This window comes from Ursus arctos, unplaced genomic scaffold (genome assembly GCF_023065955.2).
Source record: "Ursus arctos isolate Adak ecotype North America unplaced genomic scaffold, UrsArc2.0 scaffold_24, whole genome shotgun sequence".
NCBI lineage: Eukaryota > Metazoa > Chordata > Mammalia > Carnivora > Ursidae > Ursus > Ursus arctos.
Window position 1 is genome coordinate 659,722 of NW_026622919.1, and position 21,989 is coordinate 681,710.

Consider the following 21,989-nt stretch of genomic DNA (forward strand, 5'->3'; position numbering starts at 1 on the left):
GTGGTCACTTTGGGAAGGGCACTCAGAGAATTCTCATGACAGAAAAAGGACACATGTGGGTCAGTACAGGGGACAGCGAAGGACCTCTGAGGACAGACACAAATTGAGTGCATGTCCATTAATTAAAGGGGGGAGTGCAGCAGGAAATCCCTTTCCTGATAAAATGCTGGAGCCAGGAGGTGTGAAATGTCCCAGGAGCGGCCTGACACAGGCAAGAAGCGCAGAGTCACCCTTATGGACCTTGATCTAGACAGAAAAGAAGATGTTTCAGTAAAAACATTAATGACAACTGAACAGAGAGGGTGCCTGCCTTGCAGCGGCTGTGTTTGCTCTCTCTGCTCTCAGTACGCTACGAAGTCACTTCCAGCGGCCAGGAGCAATCGGTGCGCGTGGGGACCACACCTGACCCGACAATTCCCCAGAAGACTGAAGCCAGGAGGGGCCCACCCCTGAGAGCTGGCCTTTGTCCTTCGGCCAGAAAACCACATGATGCTTGGAAGCAGTTCTCGCATAAATGGATGTCAGGAAACACAGGGAAAGAGATCATTCTAAGCCTGGCCAGGTTTTTCAGAAATACTCCCATTAAGCCCAGCTAACCGGTGTTTCCAATCACCAGAACTCTACACACAGTGAGCTGTACCTTTGAAACCCTAGCACACCCCTGACAGGCACCCTGAGACCTCACCTGCCCACACATAGGGAGCTCTGTTCCACATGCAGTCACCAGACACGGACACAGATTATCATCTGGCTCTGTTTCTTTTGTTTTACATTTTCTCTGAAGCACAGCCACGCTGTTCTAGATTAAAATATCGTCAGTATCACCAGGGTTTCTTGTCCAATGTGCTGAGAGACCTGCAGGTAGCCGGATCTGAAAGTGCTCTCCAAATCCAGCATTCTCCTCCCTGCCAACTAAGAAATGCCACTAGCTGTGCACAGGGAGGCAGGCAGGGTACAGATGCCTCAGGCCAGGGAGGCTGGTTCTTATTTTGTACCTTCCACAATCGAAGACCTTCATATGACTAAAGACCCCTTACAAAGGAAATGTTCAGGTTTTGGCTGGTGGACTATTTTTTATTATAACATGCTTATACGTCTACAGGAGGAAGAAAAAAGTTTTTGCCCCTCATTAAACAGAAAATGGTTCCCCCCACCCCCACCACTAGGTTATGGTTAGGGTTCAGCAGACACATTTCTCAAAGGATCATTTACTCACTAAGCCCGAAAGACTGTTGCCATTCCTTGTGACTTAATGAATTCAAGAACTGTAAACGTATGTTTCTTCTTTTATTATGCTTTTAATATTCTGTATTTCAGATCTGCCTTTCCCATACTGCCTGAATTAGAGAGGTCCTACTGTACATCCAGTAAGCAGACACACAGAACACAGACACACAGAAGAAAAAGAAATTACAGTGTCAAAGTTTAAAAATTAAATTAAAAAGCTGAACAAGGAAATAAGCACTGATTTTTCAGAGAGTCCTCTGAGGAGGCTCAGGTTCCAGATACCCCAGGAATGATCTGAAAGCAGAGGCACACAAGCAGGTGGGCTCCCCAATTTACACAGAGCAGCACCACATTTATCTGTTTATGTACGGCCCGATGGGAGACCTTCTGAAGAAAGCGTTCCTTGATAAAACAGTCTGAAAACCATCTCTGTGGTAGACTTCGAGAAGCTAGGTACGCCAGCAGATGCAGATAAGGAAGACAGAAGAAAGCCTAAGTGAAGGATGGGCTGGGTTTTTAACTTTCCTTTACTTCAGACACAGGAAGTTAACTGCAATGGTTGAAGGGAAACCTTTCAAATAATCCATGCCTTTCCCATCCATGGGGACAGTGACCCTAAAAACCACAGGCTGAGGCCTGCTTCTAGAACCACTATTCCTTTGGCTCTGCGCAGAGGCCAGAGAGCGGGGACAGTGGCTCCAACACTTTCTCCTCCTGAGCAAAAGAGGGTCTCCCTCGCCTCACTCTACCTCTGCCCCGTGCCCCAGGTACGGAAAGCAGCTCAAGTGTCCTTTCAGTTGTCAATCAGCATCTACTGACATGTCACAGAAACACTTCATAACAAACCGAAACAGATTTACCTGCCAGCCCTTGTCCGCTGTCCTGTAGTACGGGTAATTTTTAGTGATGTGAGTATAAATTCCATTTAGAGTAAGTTGCTTATCAGGAGCCATCGTAATTGCTTGTACGATTAATTGTGCATAGGAATAAGGTGGCTTTGAATCATCCTGTATTTAAGTGAAAAAAAGAGAGATTATTGAAGTTATCAAAAATTAAGTGTTCCTGGGAAAACGCTTAGTTTTCCTTACTATGAAGATATAATCTGATTGAAAAGCATTTGGAGGGGCGCCTGGGTGGCACAGCGGTTGGGCGTCTGCCTTCGGCTCAGGGCATGATCCCGGCATTATGGGATCGAGCCCCACATCAGGCTCCTCCGCTGTGAGCCTGCTTCTTCCTCTCCCACTCCCCCTGGTTGTGTTCCCTCTCTCGCTGGCTGTCTCTGTCTCTGTCAAATAAATAAATAAAATCTTTAAAAAAAAAAAAAAAAAAAAAAAGAAAAGCATTTGGAAAGTTTACAGAAAGCAAATGGAAAAGTGTACAAGCAGTGTAAAAACGAATATTAAAACCACATAAGGAGAAATGCCACACAGCAAAACCAAAAAACATAAAGAAACGAAAAAAGCTACTTGACCTCAGTAGAGTCCAGGGCAACACACGTTGCCAGAGGCCCGTCACATGGATCTAGCAATCAAGTGAAGGGTCAGGATGGCGACGCGGGGGGAGGGAACTGCCACTCCCTCCCAGGCCCTGGTGGACCCTCAAGCACACGAAAGCCAAGGTGACAACCACTTGGAACCACGCGTCCCATCAACTGAGAAGCTCCTCACGCTAGGAAATCCCATACAGAGGGGGGCACCATATGCCACATGCTGGGCTCCGACCCTGGGGTCTCAGGCACTTGGGCGGGTGCTGTTCTAGTGTGCAGGGCTGCTGCGCATACGGCAGAACACGGACATCCCTGCTTCCAGTGCACTCCAGGTCACAAGTAGCTCCTTGTCACCGTAACAACTCAGAACGCCACATACACATGCATAATATGCCCACTGGGGAGAGGGTACACCCCTGGTTGTGAAGTGGAAAATGTACGAATCAACTTAAATGAACCAGAAGGCATAATAGTGAATGCAAACGGGAAGCTGCAAAAGAATATATTCAAGACAATACTCATTACATGAGGCTTAAAAATGAGCAATTTAGACATTTTTAGGGATAAACACAAAAGGAGTCAAAGAAGAGACAAGCAAGGACTGACTGACAGACGAGGCAGGAAGACAGACCTGCCAGGGAGAGGAACATGGGCTTCAATTGCCCAGGCCATGCTCCGTTCTGACAGCCAGCGGTGGGGACATGTTCTACACAGAAAGACGGAATCATCTGCAACCCCAGCACCCCACCTTTAAATGGCTAGTATTTCCTGAGCACTTAGGCTGGGCGCTGCCCCATCTACCCTGAGTGGACACACTCTGAGTTACACGAAAGGTCCAGGCAGACCGGCACCGCTGGAGACCACACCAGGCGCCAGGGAGAGAGCATGAAGCCCTCTTCACTTCCCTGCGCTTAGGCCATTTGGTGTGCTTCCTTTATTCTAGATGAAAAATGTAACATGGATATACTTTTTATATATATAACACTTTTTATAAAGTGAATGTCAGTACAACCAACACTAGGTCGAGAGAACACAGCCCACCTTCCAGAAGCTTCCATATGCCCTGAGCCCACAGCCTCTACCTCCCAAAGAGGCCACCATTACTCCTAACATTCTATAGTAATCATAATCTTGTTTTATCATCTCAGAGTGCATCCCGGAAAAAAGACAATTTAGTTCTGACTGATTTTAAAAAGGCAAATGGACAAAATGGAATCCTACAGGGGGCGCCTCTTTGTGCCCACCTCCCCTGCTCAGCACACCTTGTACAGGAGGCTCCTGACTGCAGCAGACAGGCGGGGCATGGCTACGGCGCATGCATCCCACGGCCGTGCAGTTTGTACTGCAAATATGTCACACTGCACACATATGTAAATAAAATAATACATGCACTGCTTTATGTCTCTCACTCAGCATTATGCCAAGGACACTTCCACATCGGCAGCTATGTTGCACGATACTCCCCTGCTTGTTCGTTCTTCTCTTATGGGGCATTTAGGCTGCTTTCAATTTTCTATTTTATATAACCTTATGTTTGAGATTTTTGGCATTTCCTTTAGACACAGTCCTAGAAGGGGCATTACTGGGTCAAAGAATAAAAACATGCAGGGTCACAGCGTGGACCATCCCAAAAAGGTGCGTTCTGCGCACACATGCATTCAGACACAAGTGCATGCACAATCGTCCGCATCTGTGAGAGGACGAAACCTCAGGAACAGTTTCCCGGGACACAGTGCACATCACCTTGTGAGGACCACGGGCTTCTCTTATCCTCCACCAGCTCAGCTCTCAGCAGCTGGGCCCACAGATGCCACCGGGGAGCACCCAGTGCTGAATGACTAAAAGAATTCAAGACCCCACCCCAAGAACAAGGGACGGGCCCCACAACCAGCCACACATCCACTCTGATGTGAATCTCAAAGGCCCTAATCGGGATGTTCATAGACCTACAGACCACAAAGTGAGGACAGCTGGCTGTGTGACGGCCCCGGGTTCTGTTTCAAGGCTATAAAACATTTACCTTTGGGCTGTCTCCACCAGAAGCTTCCTTTTCATTTTCTGGCTGCGAGTTGTCGGCCATTAAATTGAGGTCAGCTGGTATCACACGGCCCATTTTGTACCCCGAAGACCCTGCTCCCCGGGGGCTGGATGGGCAGGAGTTTGCAGCACTGTGGACGGGAAAAGGTCACTGCTATCAGTTTATTATAGAACATACCTCGCACTGTGCTTCCATGACCCATTCTGATTTCAAGTATAAAATAGAAGCATATCAGCATTTCCTACGGAACATGGCCTCATTAGTTCTCTGTGAAGTTTAGGATTACTCCAGGAGATACATGGAACAGATATCTGCTTCACATGTGTTATTTTACATAATCAGAAAACAAACTCTCAAAGGGGGTAGTGGTCCACCTGTTTCACCAGTGAGGAAACTGGTGGTTCTGGAACTTACCAAGGTTCTGGAAGCTCAGCATGGTTCTGGAACTTACCAAGGACACAGAACCGTATGTGATGGCCCCAGGGCTCCAGCCTGGCAGATGGACACAGAGCACATACTCCACTGACTCCCTTCCCACCAAGGACATGGCCTCCAGCTATACCAGAAAGGTCAGGGACAGTGTGGAGAGAGAGGAAGGCAGCCAGGCCAAGCACAGGAAGCAGAGAGAGGGGATGAGGCCGCGGACATGAACCCAGGTGGCATCAAGCCATGGAGCACATGAGTCAGGTCAGTTGGACACAACACACCCTAAACACAGAAAGAGGAACCTATTTTTTTCAAATTATTTATTTATTTACTTATTTATTTATTTTTAAAGTAAACTCTACCCCCAACATGGGGCTGGAACACACGACCCCAAGATCAAGAGTTGCATATTCTATCGGCTGAGCCAGCGGGGCACCCAAGGAACCCATTTTTAAAACATGTGTGCTTTTTTTCACCAGGCAGGACTGGGGTGCTGCTTCCTAATCTCGGTGGTAACTGAAGGTCATCCACACTCATCTGTGGTGATTCCCCAAACTCCACATTTGAGCACCTGTTCCCTGTTCTATGCAGGACCAGACTTTAAAAAGAGAATGAGCCATGGAAGCGGAAGGACACCAAGGTAAGACAGTCTAAGAAATCCATCAAGTCCCACAACAGTATGCGCGGTTAGATCAGAGCTGGGTTTGGTGGGGGAAAGACAAGTACTGAAAATACATAGAAAATTTCTGGAAAATATACCTGAGACAGGAGTTACCTCCAAAAACCTGAGTGGAAAGTGGAGCAGGAGGAGAGGAAGGGGAGGGGGCGACACGCTCTTGGCCTGGCATGCTCTGCAGCAGGACGGGTCGCTCTGCCGTGAACACACACCAACAGGACACGCACCAACAGTGTGTGTTCACTCACTGGCCGGGTGTTTACCTCAGGCCAGAACAACTCTCAAAGCTCTAGGGAGAGAAGCAGCAGGACTGCATGGAACGTACACTTCTCTGTCTTAAAGACCAGCTAACGTGGAAGAAGTGCTGACGTGGGGAAGGTGGGTGGCCCGACAGGGCTGGATGCTGGGTCTGGAAAAGGCAAGTCTGCTCCACCCATAAGCTGTCCACAGCCAGGCTCCCAGGCTGCTATCTTGCCCAGTGAGGGGACTACACGGGCCAACGCTGGCCACAGTGTGAGGGACTGGGGCGTGAGGAGGGAGAGCAAGGAAAACAAGAGGAAGACAGAGCAGAGGGTGAGGAGAGGCTGGCCCGGCGTCCACACCACGTGTCTCGTGAGCTGGTGTGCCGCTTCCGAGGCTGCCGCACCCGCCATGGGCTGGTCTCCCACTGGGTACACAGGGCTTGCTCCTCTTCCTCTGTGGATTCCACGTGCTTCCACAGTGCTGAACAAAGATCTGGTCACAGAGTTGCTGACGGCTGCCTCTCCACTGACACAGTGGTCATTTGGTCGACATACCACATGTGGACAAACTCAACCAAGTGGGAGACAAAGAGGCAGCTTCCCCAGCACAGCAGCCACAGGAGGAGGCAGAGGAGGGAGGGCCTGATGCCAAGAGCCACTGCCACGCAAAACACCAGGCCTGGGGCCGCAGGAGCCGCAGCCAGTCCACTCACCACTCCCTCCGCTTACGAATAAACCCAATACGGATTCCCTTCCAGAAGGCCTACTGCTGATGCTTGTTTTTAAGATTAGAAATAGAAGTGTTTGGCTGAAATGTGTAAGCCAGAGTCCCCAGTTCTCCGTGTGCCCTCCCTGGCTCTGCCACATGCAGCAACAGCCTGGACAGACCAGACGAACCCCACCCGCCGCCCAGCCGTGCCCTGGACAGACCTGGATGGCAGGAGCCTGATCAAGAGAGCAGCACGGTGTTCATTCTGCACCTCCATCTCCATCACTCACAGCTAAGATCACTAGTCCTCTCTTCTGTGAGCCGACAGAACTTAGAAGCCTGACACATCTGAGCTCCGCCCGCCTCACAGCAGAGCTCCACTTCAACCACACGCGGCAATCTAACCTGCTCAAAGCACACGCATCTGCAGGATCCCATGGCTGTTCTTGACCTGACTCTCAGCTAGTGCCCTCTGAGAGCTCAGCACAACCTGACCATTGTCCTCCGGGTTCTGGGTTCTGCACCTAGAGTGTGCCCCGAAGCCGCTGACCTCTGCTCCCTGAAGCACCCAGTCTCTCTTAGGACATCATGATGAACACAAGTTTGTCGCTTCACTGTGGTCAAACTCATCGATCCAAAGTACAAGTCATCAGAATTTCCATGAAATTGCAGCAAACTAAAAAAACTCAAGATGCAAATGAAAATGTATCTCAGAGTTTAGGCCAAAAAGGCAAATCACCTGCCCCTTCAACTTACACTCAAGTACAGAGACTCCATAAGTGAAGACTAGGAACATTTGGGAACTGTGTTTCACACGCAGGAAACCGGGAGCAAAGGGTGTTCGAAAACTGAATGGGATGTGAAGCACCCTCACACCTCCCTCTCTGTGTTGTGTCCACCCCGGGAAGGGAGCAGTGCTGCTGTGTGCTCCTGCCCGTTACTGTGACTTATGATGGCTTCTGCAAGTCCCAAGGCAGGAGGTGAGGCATGAAATTGGGATGCGGTCATGGACATCTCAGCAGGCACACCCCTGCAACCCGACCCTGTGGTGACCCCTGCCCTCCACATGAGCTGCTGTACCTGATGGTTCCCGTCGGGGAGGGGAGGGGACTGATGAGGTGGGCCATGGTGTCTGGAATGTTGATGGTCAGGGGCGAGATGTGGGCCTGCACAGGCTTCACTGGGGACTCGGGAGCCTCCTGCTTCTCCCTCTTCTCACTGGACAGGGCAGTGAACGTGATCTTGATGTTTGTGCTCGGGAACCTGAACGTGCACCTGAAAGAGAAAAGCCAACTGTCAGCACCTGTCTGCCAGGATGGAGGGTGGGCGTCCCACCTACAACAGGACACAGAGCCCAAGTGTCCCCAGATGCCACTGGAGCTTCATCTGGTGTGCAAAAGCCATCGAGAAGCTCACTTCAAGCTCACCCCATGTGTTATGATTCGCTTAATGAATGAAAGAACAAAAAGGCATTTCATGACTTTAAAACACTAGTAAATAAATACGTTCTTTAGACCAGCCAAATGTAAGTAGAAAAAAGACTCAAACATGACTTAGTCTGCATTATTCCTTTTAAAATAAATATGCAAGTCTACCTGGGTCATTAAGCAATGTAATTTGTGGCTATTTCCTAATTAAGAAAAATCATTCCTTCTGAAGAATCCTATCACCTTTTTTACTGAGCAAACAAGAGCCAGAGATATTACATTTCAGGGGAAAAGGTTTACAATTCAATACTCTGGTTCACTTTAATATAGCCTCCCTGACATAAATGAAGTATATTTACTTAAAAAAAAAAAAAAGTAACGCAAGCCAAACATCTTTAAAAAATAAAATTTAAAGATAGCCCCAGAGACTCCTGGTCTCTGCCTGACCTCACATTCAGTTAAGTGGCACCTGACCTGTGTGCACATACATGGCCAGACAACCAGCTGATGGTACTCAGCTGGCCTCTGTTACGTGCATCCCAGGGCACCTGTGTTGGTGGTCAGCTCTGCCTGCCATGGAAAGATCCAGCATGTGCATGGAAGGTGGAGGTCCCTCCCACTTCTGGTGGCATTCTCAAGGTAATTCTTCCCACCGTTCTCGTTGAGGGCTAGAGAGGATGCCACTTGGCAGGGTTTTGACCCTTGCTGCCTGGTTTCCTCCCCCTACATTCCTTCCTTCGAAACGCACTGACATCAGATTGCCTGCCCCTTCACTTCCCTCATGAGGCATACCAGTCAGTCCTGCAGCCTCAGTGGACAAAGCAGAACCTGAGTGAATGCCTCCTTCCTGGCATCCAGCGCCTACACCCTTCCCTGTTCCTACCTCTTGGGGCTCCTTTTCAATCCACACTGGACTCTTCTTTACATCCCCATGTCTAAAGCCCCAGACCAAGACTCCAGCATCTGCGCTTCTCCGTTCACATTTACTGCCTGGACAAGCTCAGCCAGGCCCATGACCTTCACCTTCACACACTCCCAAATGACTCCAAAATCCACATTTCCTACACTCTGGACCTAATCTCTCACCACCTTCCTGATGCCTCCCTCTGTACTCACACTGGGCACCTCTAATAAGACTTCACACCAGCTCCTCCCCAGAGCTCCCCTTGGCAGTGAATGGCATCACCCAGCTGCTCAGGCCAGAAACGCAGGATTCACCCAGCCTACCTGCTAAGCCATTAGCTCCCACCTCAGAACACACCCATCATCAGAACTGAAAATATCTGCTCTACCAGAAGCCTTAAGACACTAAAAAAACAGGCCGCCTTTTCACCTTGTTCACCTTCTAGGAGAAAATTTTTACAAATCACATATCGGCAAAGAACTCATATCTAGTCTATAAAGGAGTATCTAAAGGTAATTGTAAGAAAACAAACAATCCACTTAGAAAATGGGCAAAAAAACTAAAGAAACAAACACAAAAACAAAAAACACTTCACCAAAGATACATAGGTGGCAAATAGGCACAAAGAGATGTTCACCCTCACCAGCCATTAGGGCAGGGCAACTCAAAACTGCCCCAAGATACCACTCCACACCTACTGGAGCGGGCAAAACTTACAAGACTGACAACACCAAGTGATGGCGAGGATGAGAAGGAAGAGGTCTCTCCTACGTGGCTGGTGGGAAGGTAAAAAAGTGCAGCCTTCTGGGAAATCAGCCTGGCAGTTTCTCTTAAAGCCACACATGTGTACCAGAGGATGAGGACCAAGCAACTGCATTCCTGGGCATGCATCCAGGGGAAACAAACATGCACACAGAAACCTGCACAGGAATGCTCACGGCAGCTTTCTCTGGAACGGTCAAAGACGGGAAACTACTCCAAGGTCCTCCGACGGAAACAAACCATGGTTCATCCACATCACGAAACACCACTCGGCAACAAAATGGAATGAGCTACTGGTACAGCACCCACTGCACAGGGCGCCGTACTGAGTGAAAAAGCCAGCCCCCAGAAGTTTTATCCTCCATAATTCTATTTACGTAACATTTTCTTTTTCTTTTTTTTCTTTTAAGATTTTATTTTTTTGAGACAGAGCAAGAGCAAGTGCAAAAAATGGGGAGCGGGGGCAGAGGGAGAAGCAGGCTCCCCGCTGAGCAGGGAGCCCGATACAGGGCTCAATCCCAGGACCCTGGGATCATGACCTGAGCCGAAGGCAGACGCTTAACCCACTGAGCCACCCGGGCGCCCCTAGGTAACATTTTCAAAATGACAAAATCACAGACTTGGAGAACAGCCAAGTGGTGGCTAGGGGCTGGGGGAGGGAGGAGCGTGCAGCCCCAAAGAGGCAGCACCAGGGGGTCCTCTGTGTGCCGGATCTACCATCTGCTTCTCAGTCATAATACCATTAAGACAAACCTACACGGGTGACGACATGTCACACAATAAGGCACACCAGAATATCAATGCATGCAAACATTAGGGGGAAAACCCATGTATCGACAGCCCCAAACACTAGAAACCATACCACTCCCCGACCCCCCAGTCTGCTCCGGTGTGGTGATTCTCAGCTCCCAGGGACACTGGGCAGGGCATGGACAGTCCCATCACAGAGAAGAAATGCCCTGGGCACGCCCCTCACCTGCTGCTCACCTCTCCTGCCCGGCCCTTCTCTTGGGTTCCTGCCTTAGTCTGTGTGCACCCAGTAGCTACAGCTGAGCTGCATGCAGGGTTCAAAGACACAAGAAGGCCAGAGGGAAAGTCAGCCTCCTCCCTCCTGCCCTCAGGGACTACCCCCCCCCCCCCCCGTCCTTCCTCCACTTCCAGATCCCCAGAGGCTCCTACCCAACTGAGTCAGACCCCATGTCCCCTGCCTTTCATCCCTTCCTGCCCTCCCTTGCTGCAGAAGGTTCCCTCCCACACCTCATCCACCTATCCAAGAGCCTTCCCTAACTGCCCTGCCCCTCACTATGGCCTTCGGGACTCTATGTTACAACCACAATGGCTTGTTGTCATCTCAATACGAGGCAAGCTCCATGAGAGCAAAGCCCTTCCCTGCTGGGTTCACTGCTATAACCCAGAGCTTAGAAGAATCCCTGGTATATATGAAGCAGACCCTCAGTCTACACTTGTGGAATTAAAAAGTGCCCAGCTTCATATATTAAAAAGATAATTAAAATAAGCAGATCACATGACTAAAACAAACGAGAAAACTACAGTTAAACACCTTGCGACTGCCTCTTTATTGCTTGTATGAGATCTGAATCAACTCTAGGCTTAGAGAAGAAGGTGACAAGACCCCACTGGCCACTAAATTTTTAGCAAAACATATGACAACCATGGAAGGGTAAGTTTTCCTCCTTTTTCTCCCATACGTACCTGAGCCCCTGTCCTCAGACAAATCATCACCCCCACATCACCAGGAAGGCCAGGCTGTTCGAACAAGCTCCGCCATCCAGTGTGCAGGCCTCCAATCTGGTAGGGCGCTTACCTCTCTGTGGCTCAGTTTTCTCACTCATAAAACAGAGATGGCAGCATCTCCGTCTTCAAGTGATTAATTCAGATAATAATTAGCAAACACTCATGTTTATTAAGATGAAAAAAACTACCTTCAGCCCCACTTCAAGACATCAACACTTACTTTTCCTACAGACAGTATCGTCTACCTTGCTGTCTGTCCCACCGCCACCCTGAGAACTTACAGAAGGCCAGCCTCAAGCAGGGCAATAGCACACACACCTGCCTGTCTTGCGAGGGGCGCAGAAGCAACAGGACACTGCGCACAACTCCAACAGGGGAACTCCAGAAAAGCAAGCTCTTCCCTCCCCCACAGGGCATAATACGTGTCTCCCAGCGTTTATTTCTGCTTTTCACAAAATAAGACCACACCCTCCACACTGGTCCTCAGCTTGTACTTTTCCAGAGTGTCACCCATGGCATCCGTGCACACAGAAACAGCTGAGTGCTGCCATAGGAACAGAACACTGCCCCATCAAGGACCTCCTTCCTTTGTATCTGAGTCCCAAGGTTTCCAATTAAAGGCAATGATTGACAGTGTCCCCTGATTGTCTCCCTGGCACAGGTGCTGTCAGGAAACCTCAAACTCCAAGTGCACACAGGGTATCGAAATTGAGGAGCTGTCAGGCCACCTGCTGATAGCCTCTGATGCACAGCGTGTGAGACTTCCATCCTGGCCACCACTGGACACTACTGCCACCAACCCCACCCCACTGACAGGTGAAAACGGTGAAATCTTGCTGCTTTCACCTAGGAGGAAACCTCTTCTCTTACATGTAGGAGCCTTGAAACACACTTAAAAACCACCTAGACATCCTGGTAACTTTTTATTTATAAATCTGGGTTCTGATTACATGGGTGAGTTTCTGTGAAAATTCATCAAGTTACACATGTATGATACATGTGCTTTTCTGTACAAACAGTACACTTCAACAGAGAGGGTTATCATTTTAAAAAGCCATCTGTGGGGCACCGGGATGGTGCAGTCAGTTGAGCGTCTGACTTTTGATTTCGACTCAGGTCGTGATCTTTGGGGTTGTGGGATAGAGCCCCACATAGGGTTCTGCGCTCAGCATGGAGTCTCCTTCAGATTTTCTCTCCTTCTCCCTCCCACTCACTCTCTCTCAAGTAAATAAAATCTTAAATTAAAAAAAAAAAAAAAAAAAGGCCTGGGTGGCTCAGTCGGTTATGTGTCCGACTCTCAATTTCAGCTCAGGTCATGATCTCCGGTTCACGGGACAGAGCCCCACATCAGGCCTTGTGCTTAGCGGGGAGTCTGCTTCAGATTCTCTCTCCCTCTGCCCCCACCCCCGGCTCACACGTGCTTTCTCTCTCTCAAATGAATAGATAAATCCTAAAAAAAAAAAAAAGCAAAATGCTGATAACGTGCTAAGGGGTTCACAGTGCTGTTTTCTATACTTCTGTGCTAACAATGGCCTATTTTTTTTTTTTAAGATTTTATTTATTTATTCGACAGAGATAGAGACAGCCAGCGAGAGAGGGAACACAAGCAGGGGGAGTGGGAGAGGAAGAAGCAGGCTCATAGCGGAGGAGCCTGAGGTGGGGCTCGATCCCACAACGCCGGGATCACGCCCTGAGCCGAAGGCAGACGCTTAACCGCTGTGCCACCCAGGCGCCCCTACAATGGCCTATTTCTTTACCTGGGTTGTGATTTCACTAGTACCCACATTACAGGTATAAGTGATTTTTCTATGTAGGCTACGTTCAAGGTGAAATACACTACAACTGTTTTCAGGTTCTCTATGGAGTTCAATTAGATATGAAACCCTCACTCCCCTTTAGGGTGGGTGAATGACCACCACCTGACTTTTCTAAGCAAGAAATAAAAAAGAGCAGAATAATTTTGATTAGTTGCCTCACAAAACTAAAAACAGCAGCAAAACATTAGAGTAGCATGAAGGTGAAGATGAGCCCAGGTGAGGGGATCCTCCTCAGACCGCTGCCTTCCCAACACCACCACCGAGTGGCCTGCATTTCAGGGCTGGAGAGGCCACCCTCTCTGTGCACCCTGATCCACTTCCCTGCAGTGGCAAGGGTGTGAGTGCCCATGTCTCACACTACCATCACAATACCTAACATGAGGTGTTCTTTAAAAATACTTTAACTGAGGGGCACCTGGGTGGTCAGTCAGTTAAGCGTCCAATTCTTGATTTTGGCTCAGGTCATAACCTCAGGGTCCTGGGATCGAGCCCCGCATCAGGCTCTGTGCTGGGCATGCAGCCTGCTTAAGATAGTCTCTGTCCCTCTCCCTCTCCCCTGCCTTGTGCACACATACTTGCTTACACACTCATTCTCTTAAAAACATATATATATATTTTTGTAACTGACCCTAAAAGATCTGTAATGAAGCTCAATATGAGAATATGAATCTGTTTATAAGACCCTGACAATTATGACAAAATAACAGAGGAAAGGGAAAGATGAAGAAATGAACAGTAAGACAAGCTACTCCGATAGCAGAATCACAAACCCTTCAGTGAAAACGACCAGAAGCATGACTCGCAGGACAGCAACCTCGGGGTGCCGAGCACCTCTAAGAACTGAGAAGCTGCACACCCTGGACCACAGTCACAACCGACAGCACCGACACAACAGCTGATGCTGGCAAACATACGCAAAGGACCCTGATAAAAATTAAGTTTCTTTTACTTGAACACATGTTAACCATTTTAACGTGGCTTCAGACTTGCATATACCCCTCCCTCCCCGTACTCACTCTCCTGTACTTGGTGACTGCAATGGGAACTCTTACAAATGAGATATGCACACCAGCGGCCTTAGTCCTGAGCTTTGCATAATGAGATCTGCAGAGAGCCTCCTGACATCCTTCTCTGCTGTGGCACAGATCACTCACTCAGACGGAGAGACTCCCTGAGCTGGAAAAATCTCACGGGTGTGCTCCATTTCTGCCTATTCGAAAACACACATCTGGATGCAAATTAGTCATTATTAGGTTATTATTAGTTATTAGGTTAACTCTGGAATCTCAAGTTTTTTAAGAGTATTTCAGAAATTTTAAAAACTCTTCACAATTTGTTATTTTACCTAATTCAGTGATCTACCCACACAGCACCAACTCGGTTTGGTGCCCTGCAGATGAGGAGACCACTCTGGAGGGAACCAGAGTAACCGCAGTGGTGCACAGGAAAGACCTGCAGACGCCTCCCCTCCCACTATGGCACAAAGTGGCAGCAGTGTCCCCACTGTGGGGCTCACACAACCTCACCTCTGGGCTTCTTGCTAAAAATAACTAAGACAATTTCACCAGGAGGAAAAACATGAGACAAATCCAAATCCAGGAGCATCCTACATTATAACGGCCTGTCGTCTTCAAAAATGTCAATGCCACAGGAGTCAAAGAAAGGCTGAAAGGTGGTGACAAATGAGAAGAGAGGTCAATGCAACTGTGACCCCATTCCGGAAACAGGTCTGGTTTTTTTTTTTTTTTTGCAATGAAGGGCATCAGCAATGACCGCTGAAGTCTAAGCAAGGTCAGTGGGCTAGACCACAGTATTGTACCAACGCTAACTGGCACTGGTGCCCGGCGGTGTGGTTATGGAAGAGAATGTTTTTAGGAAACATACATGGAAATACTTTAGAGGTAAAAATCCATCATGCATGCAACTTACTTCAGAAAAAAAAAAAAAAAAAACAAACGAGAGAGATAAAGCAGGTGTGGTAAATGTCATATTTGGGGAATCTGGGAAAATGGGAATTTTCTGTTCTATTTTTACAGCTTTTCTAGAAGCTTGAAGTGGTTTCAAAGAAAAAGAAAATGATCTTGGTAAATTTAAAAATGTCCAGTGCAAAGCTCAGTGACCTAGGCCATCTGTGCCAGGCTAGGAACGTGCACGATGTCCAGAACGTCCATGACATTCGTGACAAGGTGAGCACACACACACAGAATGTTCGGAAACCATCTGACTCTCCCAGCTGCTCACCTGCTTGTGTTTCACAGAAGTACCAGTCCACACCTGACTGGACCTTTGCCACTGACAACCGGAAGGCCAGCTTGGGGACATAGCCCTCATCGTCCTCTCTCTTCTGTGAGAGTCTATATCGTAGCGCCCCATCAATTGTCAAGCACAACTTTATGGGACACCTAACACAGTTAATGAAATGTCACCTCGGGGCACCTGGGTGGCTCAGTCGGTTAAGTGTCTGCCTTCGGCTCAGGTCATGATCCCAGAATCCTGGGATTGAGCCCTGCGTTGGGTTCCCTGCTCAGCAGTGAGTCTGTTTTTCCCTCTCTGTCCCTCTGCCTGCTTGTTCTCTCTCTCTCTTCAATAAAATCTTAAAAAAAAAAAAAAAAAGTGTCACCTCACTGTAATTCTGACTCCTGACCGTCGTCCTTGGCCTCAGGCTAAGCACGACCCCAGTGTGGGGGTACAGAGCACGATACCATGGCCACATTCACACAGTGACCCTGACAGCTGCATACTCACATTCATCCAGCAGAGGTGACATCTGTGACATATACACCCCATCCCATCATTGGGCTTTGAATTTGACCTAAGAAGCTGTGTTCTGTGGTGATACCATATTCCATACTTGGGATTTCTTCTCCCCTTGGCAGAGTATCTGTCCCATCTTAAATGCAGCCAGAGTCTCACAGAGCAGTATCTCCTACGCCATGTTCCTTCAGCACAGCACTGAGTGTCCTGACACATGACATCCGCCAGCCAGCAAGGCTGAACCCTGCTGTGGTAACAAATGGCCCCCAGATCTCTGCGGCTCACAGCAAAGGTCTGGATCTAGCATCTATCATTCGCACACTACACAGCAGCTGCTCTGCTCCACATTTCCCTCACTCTGGGACGCAGGCTACTGTGGTGGCCCCATTTAAAGACACTGCTGGTCCCAAGGCAGAGAGAAAAAACAGAAGGTAGGAGCTGAGTTCCATAGCCACACCTGCAGTCAACGTGCAGAAGGGGCCCACAGGAAGGACCTCCCCTATAAAACATCACCTCTGCCACGATAATGATACGAAAGGGGTGTCTGGGAAATCATTTCAAATCCTTTTGGCTATGCAACTAGCCACAGAGACACTAAGCTGAGTTGCTGACCTGTTTTCCAGGGGAAGAAATGAGAGACCAGTTACTCTAAGTCATTCACTTTTAACAAGTGACAAAGATAATCGAATGTGAAGGGGGAGAAAAATCTCATAGTTTAATCTCACAACTGGCAAAGGAAAAGGCTGTGTTAATAAAAATGTGTTATATGGGGTGGACAGTGCTCCAAGGCCATCAATGACTTGGTGTGAGCAGCAAGGGTCACCAAGAAGGTAGAGGGCAGCAGAATCCTCCACGTTTGAGAAACGTGTGGACCATTACACTGAAGAGTAGACTGGGAGGTAAGAGTGGGAATGAGGAACCCAGGGAGGAGGCTCCCCAGGAGCCCAGGGTGTGTGGCACTTGCACCTCAGGGGTAGTGAGGACAGAGAGGGAACTAGGTTCAGAGACAGAAATAAGCAGCCTATGGATACACTGCTAAGTGTGGGCTGAGGGAAGAAGACCTCAGGGGACATCGGTACCAATTACTAAGATGAGGGTGGATAAGGAACAGGTTAAGTGGACACATGACATGTGAGGTGTCCCTTAGCCACCACCCCAGGGAGACGTCCCCAGCCCTTAGTGAAGCCCCTGCTGGAGACATGCCTCGGTGTCCTTGGCACAGAGAGGGCACGTGTGCCACGTCACAGAAGACAAAGAGCCCAAGAACTCAGCCAGCAGGTATGGCGAGAGAACTACCTTAGGGACTCAAACAAGCACTCCTTCCAAGAAGGATCATTACCATGGGAGTTTAAAACGGGTTCCAGTCCCAAATGAGCCCTGACAGCAAGCCATGCTTCTTTTTTTTCCTGCAAAAATGGAAGAAAATTCCTCATCCTGAACCCTGAGGAGGACTGAAGCCACAGAGACACTTTTGTTCACCATTCTCTTCTGCTAGTTTCCTCAACTGTGTGAAAGAAACACTGAAACTTATTATTATAATGCCACCTTTCCTGAACTGCTGCTCCTAATTGATGAAACTCACCAGTGATTCATCAGTGACCCCCTACCCCACATTGCCTTTGCCACGAGCTAGGAACAACACGCCCACTCCACGATCAGTCCTGCTGACAGGCCACCCTGAGTCAGGAAGGCCCCAGAGTCTGGTGAGCACTACTCTGCCCCAGAAGGGGACTGCAAAGGGACAGCAATGCCAGCCCAGGGAAGGGCCGCGTGGCCCCTCAGAGGAAGCAGTGGCTACTTAAAGGGCACAAGTTTTAAGTAGAGAGCTTGACCAAGTTTGAGACAGTTTAGGACAATGAAAAATATACTGGGGAAAAAAATCAGAAACCCCAAGCAGTCTTACTTTTGTCACACCTCAGCAATGAAACTGAAGCAACACCTATCACCTCAGCTTGAACTTCTTAACCTGCAAACTGCTAAAACACTAGTTTTCTATGAAAACCTGTGAAATGTGATGCGATGGTGTGTATCAAAGCAGGCCAGGTTGTTTTAGTCTTTATGAGGTTCAGCATGAATCTTCTAATCAGAGCCTCAAAGCCTGTTGCTTCAATGAGACACCTGCAGCTCAGGCCCACGAGCCGCCTGCTGAGCTGATCTTTGAGTGAAGCACTTTACTGCCATGCTTTGCTTCAAAATGACTTAGAAACTGCACAGCTTATGAAATAAAGCTCTTACATATGGAGCGGGCCGGCTGTGGGGGCATGTGCCAGTTCAGTCACACAGGTGCTATGCTCAGAAGGGCCCACAAATGAGGTTTAATGCTCTGCCACCATCTTGAAATCCTCAATAATTTCATTTTTGATTTTATGTTTTGTAAGTGAAGCCCAATGATACAATGGAGCACAGGCCTGGGGCTTGGAGCCCCAGCTCACCCACATCTTGCCCTCCCGCACCAGCAACCCCCTCTCATGACCATCCTCCATCCCAGGCAGGGCCTGGAAGAGACAACTCAGGTGTCTGAAAGGGTCTGCACTTGCCCTTCCAGTACCCCTCTGCCTAAGAAAGCTTGATACTAAATAACAAATGAAAACACCATGGCAGGTTGAGAGAGACCACAGAAGAAAGGAAGAGGCCTTTTCCTGTTTTCTCAGTCTGCATTTTCACTCTGTACTGGAGCCCATTATGGGCTGGCTCTGTGTCCTAAGATACTAGATGTTAGGAAATGGTGCACTTCCATAGGCAGATCTGCTCGTTTGCCCACACACCTGGAAGCCTCAATCCCAGAAACACTGCTGACCCAATTTAGGGAGCTGCGGCTAGGTTTTCTAGCAACACATGGGATCAGCAGCTTCACAAGTTGCTGCCCAGTGCTTCTGAGTTTTTCTCTGGTTTGAAGAAGTACTGTGTTTGTTTTTTGTCACTCCCCGTACTCCTACTCCCCATTTGCTGTCAGGGGAAAGGCCGATTTGGAAGAGCACATTTAAGATCCTGAGCCCAGGCTGGGGGTGATGCAGTCGATGTTGGTATGGTCGACTGTGACGCTTTGTGCTTCCAGCAGCCTTATAAGACATGGTACAAATTCTACTTTAATTTTCAGGATGTAATCCTTGGTGATTGAGGACACGCTCCAGACTCATGAGGACTTCCATTCGTTGTGAGAAATAATCCCATTAGTCCTCTCTTGTCTGAAAGGCCATATCCATGGCTCTTGGTGCACCGACAGCAGCAGCAGACAAGTGCACTAAGCATACAGTAGGTGCTCAACGAGAAGAAACTTGTCCAAACACTCTCGTGTTGAGACCAGAGCAGGCTCTCCAACACAACACATCTTGCCCAGATTTCACTCCTAAGAGAAGCCCTGATGCAGTGCCTGGGCTTCTTCCCTGTACTCACTTTATCGCACTTCCTTCTGCTAATGCAGAAAACCAGGAGCCTCCAAAGAGCTTTGATTATACACATTTAAGTGAAAAGTGAAGCAGGAGTCAACAAATGAATATGTACATTATAGGGCGCCGGGAGGGTCTCAGTCGGTGAAGCCTCCGGCTCTTGATTTCGGCTTGGGTCATGATCTGAGAGTCCTGAGATTGAGCCCTGCATTGGGCTCTGTGCTCAGCAGGGAGTCTGCCTGATATTCTCTCTCTCTCCCTCTGCCTCTCCCCTCCCACTCTCCCTATTAAAAAAAAAAAAATGACAAGGCAAGGAACAAAATAGGAGGAATATCCGTAATACACATATCTCGCAAATGATTTGTGTTTAGGATATATGAAATTCAACAATAAGAACACAACCCATTAAAAATGGTCAAACAGACTTCTACTAAAGAAGATACGGGGCGCCTGGCTGGCCCAGTCAGCAGAGCATGCCACTCCTGATCTAGGGGCCCTGAGTTCAAGCCCCACAGTAAGCCTACAGTTTACTTTAAAAGAAAAAGAAAAAGAAAAAGAAGGTGATGATACAGGAATGGCTAACAAGTACTTGGAAAGATGCTCAACATCAGTCATCAGTGAAATACGAGTCAAACCACGACTACACATCCATCCACTGAATGGCTACTGTGAAAAGACTGACAAAACCAAGCCCTGACAAGGATGCAGAGCAACTAGAACTTTCCCATGCTGCTGGTGCAATACAAAACAGTGGGACAGCTTTGGAAAAGTCTGTTAGCTTATTTGGCCATGAGAAATGAGAGCATCTGTCCATACAAAGACTTGTTCATGAATGTTCACAGAAACATGATCCAAAACAGTCCAAACTGGAAACGTCCCAGGTAATCAGCAACTGGTGAATCGATCAACCAATGGTGCTATGTCCATACAAGAACATACTTCTCAAATACCACTCAACAATGACAAAGGAAAAACTGCCCAAACCAGCAACACGGACGGATCTCAGAAAGGTTAATCAGAAAAAGATAAACTGAAGAGTATACACTGCATGACTCAATTCATAAGAAATCCTAGAAAAGATGCGACTAGTCTACAGTGACGGAGGCATATGAGTTACTGCCTGGAGCTTTCAGGGGATGATGATGCAAGACTGAAAAGAGGCAGGAGGAAGATCTTGGGGAAGAAACATTCTATTATCTTGACCGGAGTTTTGGTTATACAGGTATATACATTTGTCAAAACTCTCTGAAAGGTACCCTTAAAATAGCTTTATCTTCTATGTAAAATAAACCTCAAAAAATTATCATCTAAAAAATATAATAACCTACCAACAATATATTCATATATGTGTCAGTTATATTACATTATACACTATAAAACAAAAAAATAGCAAATAAACAGGATGAAAAAAATAACAAGTATATTTTCTTCCTAAACTCTAAAAGATCATCTCAATCTCTTTCTGGGATGCACACGACGACTTTGGAGACTAATATCCTAGAGACAATGTTACTTTTGTTTTACTTGTGTGAAGTTCCATGCACAAGGAATACAATGTCTAGGACTGTGGGAAGTTTTTCCCCAATTTTACTGAAATATAATTGCAATATAACACGGTGTAAGTTTAAAGTGTACAATGTAATGATTTGATATGATACATATTTGACATGTATACATTACAAAATGATTACAAATAAGGTTAGTTAACACCTATAACCTCACAGTTACAATTTTATGTGCGTGTGGTGAGAAATTTTAAGATCAACTTGCCTAGCAACTTTCAAATATACAATACATATTGTTAGCTATAGACACTATGCTGTACATTTTATCTTCAGAACTTATTTATCTTGTAACTGAAGTCTGTACCCTTTGACCACCTTCACCCATTTTCCCCACCCTAGGATTGTATTTTCTAGATCATTAATAAAGCTGCCAATTACATAGTAGTAAGAGAGATCACTGTATTTTCATTCTCAAATGGTGAGTTTTTACATATGTCTGACATTGGGGTAAGGCATTTCATCCCTCGAACAGAAAAGCATAACCCAGAAGGCAACGGCAAGGTCTGCTTTCTGAACAGGCAGCTCTGACATGGGGCCACCCCCCACCACACTGAGGTGCTTCGATGGAGAGCCTGTGCACATACATTCACACTTCTCACTTGTCAGGTGAGCTGCACAAAAGAGATGCACATGCGAAGAACCTGCAGGAAAGCACTCTGAAAACACCACGCTGAATGGCCTAAAGCACATGAAATGATCCTCGACATCAACTGTCATCAAGAGAAATGCAAATTACAACCACAAAACAACACCACGACACACCCACCAGAAACCCTAAAATGAAAAAGAGAATGCAACGCCGATGAAGCTATGAA

General features: G+C 47.7%; 1 protein-coding gene across 1 annotated transcript in view; it reads right to left on the reverse strand.

Moving 5' to 3' along the window:
• Positions 1–21,989, reverse strand: part of FOXK2 (forkhead box K2) — a 69,328-nt gene that overhangs the window by 19,153 nt on the left and 28,186 nt on the right. Inside the window, exons 2-4 of the mRNA XM_026483810.4 lie at positions 7,885–8,079; positions 4,734–4,881; positions 2,088–2,234 (exon numbers count right to left, since the gene is read on the reverse strand). Of these exons, the coding sequence (XP_026339595.2) occupies positions 2,088–2,234; positions 4,734–4,881; positions 7,885–8,079 (490 nt within the window). The remainder of the gene's footprint in view (positions 1–2,087; positions 2,235–4,733; positions 4,882–7,884; positions 8,080–21,989) is intronic.